The sequence below is a fragment of the Glycine soja genome, chromosome 16, assembly GCF_004193775.1.
Source record: "Glycine soja cultivar W05 chromosome 16, ASM419377v2, whole genome shotgun sequence".
Classification (NCBI taxonomy): Eukaryota; Viridiplantae; Streptophyta; class Magnoliopsida; order Fabales; family Fabaceae; genus Glycine; species Glycine soja.
The window spans coordinates 27,446,000-27,454,903 of NC_041017.1; the positions used below are offsets into that span (position 1 = coordinate 27,446,000).

Genomic DNA, 8,904 nt, shown 5'->3' on the forward strand with positions numbered 1-8,904 from the left:
AGAAAAAAAAGAAAAGAAAGAGAACCCGCGTAGTTTCACTTTCACATTTTGCGCTCAAAAACCAAAACACCCCAAACCCAAAATTCCATGTTGGGGTTTTCGATTTGGTTTCACGGCCAAGGCATTACGAATCTGACTATTACGAAGAACTGAGCTACTAATTTATCCCTTTTATGTACAACAAATCCCTAATTTTTTTTAGGGTTTGGTTTTGGTGATGGCAAAGCGAAACTGCGTCGTCATTCTGTCATCGGAAGACGAAGAAGAAGACGGTTTCATCGTTCGTTCGTTGAGTTCGAGTCACAGCTATAATACGAAGACGAAGTCGAAGTCGAAGTCCACGTCAGCATCCTCACGTGGAAGGAAGAGGGCACGTGCTTCGGCTTCTCGCTCTCACCTCTCCAAACTGCACGAGGTATCCATTTTTCACTTTGTGCATGTGTGTGTTTATTATTCACATTTTTGCGAGGAAAATATTCATCTTATATGAGCTCACGGTGCTGAGGAACATTAGTCACTGCTTCTGGCCGGGCTACTGGTACCGATACCATAATCAGAAAAAAAAAAAGAAAAAAAAGCTTTCACTAATCACTGGGAGAGGAGGAATTTGATGAGTTTGTTTTTATTGCAGATAGACTTATTTGGAGATGACTTCAATGAAGTGTTTACTGGGTCAAAGGTATCCGCTGGTATGCTGTTGCTGTCTTTAAAACTGTTTTTTTTTTTTTTTTTCATATTCGTATATGTTTGTTTGCTTTGACACGATGCTGATGGATTTGGCTCCTCCAAAGCGAGTTGCTTGCTTTAGAAACTAGAAAATAATGTAAGAAATCTTAGTAGTTGCTTAAGAAATCACAAATGTGATGTTAGAATTTCGACTGTTCCTCTTATCATCAACTACTAAGATTGCTTATTTTACACTTGCTTGCTTTAGACAAGCTAAATCTGATAAGATTACTGATCACGATGCATAGTTCCTTCATAGTGAGGAGGTTTCACTTTAGAGAATAAAGTGCATTTATGACCCTTTTGAATAGAAACTCAATGCTTGAAATTTTAACAACTCGTTAGTTGGTTATACATTTGTTTGTGTTTTATCACAATATCAACCAGTTAATTTTCTAATTGACAGTTATAACTTCACTTTATACTCTAAAGTGTGCCCCCTCGTTTTGAAGGATGCTAGTTTTTTATTTATTTATTTTCAACTCAGCAATTGAAATTATATATGGAAGGTACCAGCAGTACCGAAAATTACATCAAAGAAAAGAGTATCCATCTGAGAGCACACAGGTTAAGGTGTATATATATCCAACACGAGATAAATACTACTTAACCCCTAAGCTAACAAATGAGATATCTGCGTGTGGAAGTCAGTACCATCCTACATAAAACAGATCCTCCACTACCAAAAGACCCTGCAAGACTAAAGGTATAAATCCCTTGTCATGTATGTGCCCAATAATACCCGAAACAAATATCATTCACACCCCCCTTCCATGCATATTACTCCCATCACCAGAACGCACACAATCTGTTAACCACTATGACAAGCTGCAATATTGCTACTCCATTGCACGTAAGAATAAGTGAAGCTTGGAGACAATGATCAAAGCCAAGACCAAGCCAGGAATTTAATTTCCTCCAACAGTGAAGGACGCTAGTTGTAGTATTTCAGTGGTTCCTCAGTGGTTCTTTTTCAATTTTGATACTAATATAGGGACTTTTTTAAAATTTAAAACAATAAAGGTTTGTTAAACAGACTGTCTGAGTTATCGACTTCACACATGCATAAACAATAAGTAAAATAAATTTGAAATCTTCAATTTGCACTTTTGTCCCAATTGTTGTGGCTTCTTGATCTGTATCTTTTTTTCCTGTTCAAATATATTGTAAGTGCTAAATGGATGCATCAGGTACTCACAGGCACTATGCAGAGGATCTATGGATTGATAAATACAAGCCTTGTTCACTGGAAGAGCTTGCTGTTCACAAGAAAAAGGTTGATGCTCTGATTCCTAAGTTCTTGATTTTGATAGTGATATGAATACCATCCCATTTTCTCCTTTTTTGTTGTATTTACAGGTTGAAGAAGTTAAGACATGGTTTGAGGAGAGGTTGAAACCTTCAAAGGTAAATCTAGGAGAAGACCTGTAGGATTATGATCAATTTATTTGTCTTATAATTGTTCTCTCTTTTCTTTTCACCCACTAGAATTTGTAGCTTTGTAGAGATTATTGTTCCTGTAAACTTGCAAAACAATGTTTTTTTTTTTACAGAGATGGAGTATTAATAATAAAGTAATGTCGAATTGTCAATAGTTTAAGAATGTTTGGGAGTTTTCACTTTGTATAAAAAAGAGAAAAGCATCATCTTCTGGCTGTTGTTGTTGAGTCTTCTAAATTCTCCCTCTGATGTGTTTAGTCTTCTCAAAAGAAATTTGTTCCCCTGCACTAGGATATATTGATGTAAGCGGCTATAAATGGTTCTCTCTGAAGGCATTATGTTGTTTTTATTCCATTCATATTGTGAGTTCATTTTTCTTCCCTTTGTATGGCAATTCTACAGGGTGCCTACTGTAACAATGTTCTTGTCATCAGTGGGCAGGCAGGAGTCGGAAAATCTGTATGTAGCTCTTCTCTCCTCAATTTAGCCTAATTTCTTTTACTGGCTCAGCCACTCAGGACAATTTAGAAATGTTAATATTTGGAACTTCAGGCTAATGTGGCTTGGGGTCAATCTTTTCTTTTATCTTTATTTTCTTTAACTTGATTCCTTATTTTTTTGTGTTCTTATATATGCAGAATTTAACTTAATTATTACTGAATAGCACTTCCCTTTTAAAAACTCTGCCTATATATAATAAAAATGTAGAACACTGTACATTGCTATGAAGAACCTTATTTGAATGTACTTTGATAGAAAAGCCTTGTTGATATTGAAGCATTTTTTCTTTACATTATGTAGGCGGCTATTCATGTAATTGCGTCTCATCTAGGAGCAGTGGTTTGTGGGTGGAACACACCTACACCTGTAATTTGGCAAGAACATCTTTATAATTCTGGCACAGGTGGGTTAAGACAATGTTTTTGATGAGCTAGTATGAGAAATACTTGGTTCTCATCCCCTTTAGCTTCTCTTGTTAAATCGTCTATTTTTTTTTTGTGCAATGGTTAGTTTCCATGAGGATGTATTGTTAAAATGACAATGTGCTTTGTGTTCACATTCCAAATGGGAAAATACATACTATTTTTTTTTTTGTTTTTTTTGGGGGGTGGGGGATTCTAATAATTGAAATTTGTAACTTTTTGGATTGTGACTGTATTTTTCTAATTTTCTGATTCATTGACAGGGACAAAATACACATCCAAGTTAGATGAATTTGAAAGTTTTGTTGATAGAGTACGGAAATATGGATTATTGCTAACTTCCCATACTGGGGAGTCAAAGCCTTCCGTCATACTTTTAATAGATGATCTTCCCTTGACTAATGGGAAATCTGCTTTTAGAAGACTTAAAGATTGCTTGCACGTTTTGGTGAATTCAACTCAGATACCCACAGCAATATTGTTCACGGACTATGGAAATGCTGATTCAGCAGATTATAATGCTCGTTGTCTGGAAGAACTGAAGCTATCTCTAGAGAGTTCTGGGGCTTGTAAGGTTACGTCCTTGAAGAATTCTCTTGTGGTTTTTGATGTCTTGTTATGAGAGAATACTTATGTAAAATTTAGTTTGGGAAACTTTCAGGTTGCATTCAATCCAATTACATTGAATACTATGAAGAAGATACTTTTTAGAATATGCCAAATGGAGCATTGTGATGTGACTGCTGAGTATGTTGATCTAATTGCAAAAACTAGTGGAGGTGACATCCGGCATGCAATTACTTCTTTACAGTTTTTCTGCTTGAAACCATCTACCTGCTATCGTGGAGCATTAAAAGAGGAAAGTGATAAACCTGTTAGATCAGATGATGGATATTCCTTGCACTTTGGCAGAGATGAGACATTATCTTTATTTCATGCTTTGGGTAAATTTTTGCACAATAAAAGGGAGAGTGGAGTTTCAACAGAATATGGTGCGTCTTTGAGCAAAATTTGAATTTCATCTTTCTTTCTACTCATGGAAACAGCAGAAACATAAGTAGGTTAAGTTGAATCTCTTTTTAACTACTTAATTTTCTTATGTGGTAGATCAAGATGGATTTCTAATGCAAGAAAGACTTTCAAGATTACCATTAAAAATGGATGTCCCTGAGAAGATTCTTTATCAAGCCCATGTTCAACCTGGTCCAGTTGCTGATTTTCTGCATGAAAATGGTATTTTCTTCATATATGCTAGTGTTGACATTCTTTGTGAAAATTGAAAAAATGTTTATAAGGTAAAGTAAAGATGATTTATTTCTTTTATTTTCTAAACCAAATCAAGTTGCTTTCTAATTCTTGCTATTTTCTTGCAGTTCTGGATTTTTTGAATGACGAAGCAATAGATGATGCATGGACTTTGTCTTCGTATCTGGGTGATGCTGACATTCTTCTTACTAAACTTCGGGGAATGCTAAGTACTTATAATGAGGCAGAGAGTGTTTTACGGTCAGCTGCTGCATCCATAGCTGTTCGTGGGGTGTTATTTGGAAATTCTCATCCACTATCCTCCAGGTTAGCACTTATTTCCACTCAGTCTTTGGTGTGAGAAAACTTTATGTTTCTCAGTTATATTTAAATCTGTTCACTTTTACAGGTGGCATGCAATTCGGCGACCAAAGCTCTGGCAAGTTGAGAAAGCATCATTATACAAGGTAAACTTATTATGGCTCCTCTATTTGTTATATTTTCTTACTCTGCATTTTTTCAATTATCCATTTGAAGTAGGTAATTTGAATTTGAAATGTGTTGCATTTTGTTACCTTGGGAGAGATAAAAGGTTTTCAATTATATATTTGAAGTAGGTAATTTTTAAATTTCAAATTGTGACATTACCTTAAGAGGGGAAAAAAAAGGACACTGGAGAGCATCAACGAATATAATACTTCAATGCTTCTTTTGATAATGTTCTTTTTGTGCTATTTAATTTTTGTCTACATTACCTACGGAGGTTGTGTTGGCAAGGTAGCTTTCTCACTAGAAGATTGAAATGTTTCATCTTCTAGATTTTTGTTTCTTGCCACTCATGAAATTTGACTTCTTTTCATGATCTTACATTGCAGAATGAGGTGGATAGGCTCAGAATCCCTGCCTGTAGACGGTTTAGTTCTTATCATATGTCAATTATGACCACTGAGTACATGCCCATGCTTAAATTGCTTGGAAATGGAGCATGGGGTGGACATCATGAACCAAGTCCGGAATCATTACTGAACTTGGAAATGGAAGATTTTGATTTTGACAAAATGGATTTAGATGGACAATCTAGGGAGATTTCTGATGATGACATAGAAGATTGGTAGGGTATCCAATGTGTAAATATGCGGTGGTTCAGTTTGCAGATCTTCCTTTAATGCATATATTTTGTGTTGAACACTTATCTTCCCCTCTTATCGCTGTTATTCATCGAGGCTGAAGCATTACATAGGAAACCTTTAGTTTTTGTTAGCTCTACTTTCAAACCTTGATGAGATGATGGGTTTTTGGAAACAAGTGCTTAGTGAGAGAGGATGTGCCACTGTAAATATCTCTGTTACTTAAACATATTTTTATGTTAAAGTAAAACAAACTTAATATACACACGTGAAGCACGGACATTGTTCATTGTTGAGGTGTTGAAGTGTGAGACGCACTTTTGACTCTCCTCAGTAGGTGTTTGATACGAGTTAGGAGCAAGTGAAAATTAGTTAGAGAGGAACAGAAGAGTTTGTAAGAAAAGTGGAAACTACTTAAAGAGGATTCATTCCCCTTTTATTAGTCATTCGATAAAATTGGCCAATTTCTTTTTTTTTTTTTTATCATTTTTAACAAATGGAACGACTTGCTCCTTCTGGTGTGGTAAAAAAAAGTGATTTGATGGTGTTGAAGGTGAGCAGTGGTTAGTAGCTACAACCTCTTGTTAGATTCAAGCTTTTCCTGAGATCAAGAGTACTGATGCAATTGAAGAGCTTAAGTAGATACTCTGTAAGTGGAGGGACGGGGTTAGAAGTAGCCATGCAGGGCGTGTCTAAGAAATTTATATTGAATTTTTTCTGGTACAGAGCATATGTATCCTTTATTGGAGTAGAATAACTATTATGGAATCTAGTCTAATATAAATTATTAATTCTCATTTTATTCTTTTAACTTATTAAGCTGTCAAATTATTGACAAATTTTTATAATTAATATTTTTAATACCTCACTTTCAACAGATAATGCAACTGATTCATTTTATCTTAATTGGTTTCAAATGAGATTAAAATTGTTTTAATTTAATAAACTTCTTTCAATGATAATAAAATTATATAATATGTATAATACTTCTGAATTTAGTAAGTTAATTTTTCAACTTCTAACTTTTAATTATTGATTAACTTTTCTGCTTTTATTTAATTTTTTAACTTTCAACTAGTTTTTTTAAATAATTTTGTCGAATATAATCATAATGGTTTGCTAACATACTCTTCTTTTTTAGTTGAAGTATGCTAACCACCTACACATAAAGTTCAAGACAAAAAAAAATCAACATCTATTGTGTTTTAATTAATTCCTTTAAAGGATATTATAGTCTTTTAAGATTTATTCTTTTTTATAAAAACTTAAAATAAATCCTTTTCTCACCTCTGCACTTGCCCTCCTCCATCTCACTTAACATTTCTGATCTCTTATTGCAAGCTAAACCCCCCATTGCAGCTAGACATATCAGATAATCCCGTAGGGTAGGTATCATCTCAAACTCATCTCAACTTTAACATAAAATATCTGCTTTGATAGGGTATTGGAATGGGCGCAAGTATTACTCAAAATTTTTAAGCTATGATGAAAATGGATATCAAATTATACATGTACTTGTATCGGCCATCGCTATATTTTTTATAAATTTTTTTGCCACAATATATATATACATAATATATATTAAAGATTTTATTGTTATAATTTTTTTGAAAATATAAATCAATTACTTTAATAGTTAAATAATTAAATAACAAACTTAAAAGTATATATTTAACTATAAATATAATTGAATTCTTAATTTTTTATCTTTAATTTTTTTTATTCATTATATTTTTATATTGTTTGAATTAAAATACAATTAAAAATTTAGTATATATACTTTATTTGAAATTATAAAAAAGCGTTGTGAGTGACTTGCGAGTATACTAGAATCTAATAAAACTTGATGAGAATGAGAATAAGTATCAAATTTTAAACTCATCTCTTTATATCCATCCCAACTTCTGCAAGACAAGGAGAAGGATAGCCAAAATTATCTCAACCAGTCCCATTGTCATCCGTAGTTGCAGCGTTAAAGGGTGTTGATGGCAACAAAGGGAGCATATAAACAAGAAAAAATTTATGTAATCTTACTTTAAACATCTACTTTAAGTTTAAGTTTGTTTAAATTAAAAAGAAAATGTTTTGGGGCATATCATAAAATATTTTAAATTAAGCACTTTTTTAATAAAATAAACATTTTTTGCTTTTATGATATGCTTGTTTAATTTATTTTTTTTGAAAAAAAAATTATGCTTAGCAAAAGCAACTATTGTTGCTTTTTTTTATAAAAAAAATAACTTTTTAAAAAAAAATTAAAAAAATAACTTTTTTAGTTTAAACAAACTAACCCTGATTAGACAGGAGTTGCTTCCTAGTAAAAATGAAGAATTACTTTTTTTAAAAAATAGTTTAAACAAACATTCAAAAATAGAAAAAAAAGGATTATTTGATTAAAAAATGCCGATTCTGAATGAACGATACATTACTCCGATTGAGTTTTCATGTTTGGTCTTCTCTTTCTCCACCTTTGCTCTCAGGTGTTCCACCTTGGCGCGCTTCTTCGTGACACGGTCCTTGGGATCAGAGGATTCCGACATGGAACGCGAGCCATGCTTACACTCAATTGATTGAAGCTGAACAACCTTCTTCTGAAGCTCTTTCAGTGCAGCATCCAACTTCTTCTTCTGTTTATGCTCCTCCGTTTGTTGAACCACAATGGCATGAATATCTTCCAACAAGCTCTTAATTCCTTTGGACGCGACCTTGTCCGGAGTATGATCAAGAGCAAGGTTCCATTGTTCACATAGGGTGTATATCTTTGACTCATCAGCAGATTTATTTAGAGGGTTTCTGCTAAAGTGGTGAAGGTTGAGCCTAAGCCAAGCTGTGAGAGATTGGATATAATCCCTGTGGGCCTTGAAGAGGTTGCCGAAGGATTGGTGCCATTGCTGTATTCCAACTTCTCGCTGAAGAGTTGATTTCCTATGAATCTCAGATGTGGGGTTAGTTGATGGGACAGTGTTGTTGAGGTCTTCAAGCTGCTTAAGTATGTGATTTTGAGCTTGATGGTGCTTATGCAATATGCATGCTTCTCCACATGCTCTTCAATCTGCAAAACAGATGAAGCACCCTATGCTGAGACAAATTCAATACTTCCAAGTACTTTATTAAACAAACGTATTTTTTTTTTTTTTTATGTTGAACTTGATTTTTAACATAGGGTAGGGGTATCCGTCCCCTTTTGCTTTAAGTAAAGGAAAATGACCCTTTAAGAAAACAAGGAGTTGAATTGAAACCGTTTGACAAGGATAAAAAATTATAGCATTAGATGTTGTGTTGCTAGCTCCAACAGAGTTACTAAGCAGAGGAAATTAGAGAGTAAATGTACAGAAAATGAAGTAGGTCCAACTTGTTATTAGGGGACATATATTTGAGTGTAAATTGTGTGTAAGTGGTGTAAGTAACATTGCTGTTGTTGCAAGTTAAGTGAACGCCAGGTT

General features: G+C 33.8%; 1 protein-coding gene across 1 annotated transcript; it reads left to right on the forward strand.

Annotated features, from left to right (window-relative positions):
• Window positions 1–5,750, forward strand: LOC114391105 (cell cycle checkpoint protein RAD17). The gene is made up of 12 exons (XM_028352089.1): window positions 1–415; window positions 632–689; window positions 1,917–2,002; window positions 2,086–2,133; window positions 2,569–2,625; window positions 2,968–3,070; window positions 3,353–3,663; window positions 3,751–4,081; window positions 4,197–4,322; window positions 4,463–4,661; window positions 4,744–4,801; window positions 5,210–5,750. The coding sequence occupies exons 1-12, from the start codon at window positions 218–220 to the stop codon at window positions 5,447–5,449; spliced, it is 1,815 nt and encodes a 604-aa protein (XP_028207890.1). The 5' UTR covers window positions 1–217; the 3' UTR covers window positions 5,450–5,750.
• The last annotated feature ends 3,154 nt before the right edge of the window (window positions 5,751–8,904 follow it).

What these genes read in the sequence shown, in the direction of transcription:
- LOC114391105 (XM_028352089.1), top strand. Translation starts at nt 218, where the DNA reads ATGGCAAAGCGAAACTGCGTCGTCATTCTGTCATCGGAAGACGAAGAA. An exon ending in ACCTCTCCAAACTGCACGAG is followed by an intron (nt 416 to 631) that starts GTATCCATTTTT and finishes TTTTTATTGCAG; the next exon opens with ATAGACTTATTTGGAGATGA. An exon ending in TCTCATCCACTATCCTCCAG is followed by an intron (nt 4,662 to 4,743) that starts GTTAGCACTTAT and finishes TCACTTTTACAG; the next exon opens with GTGGCATGCAATTCGGCGAC.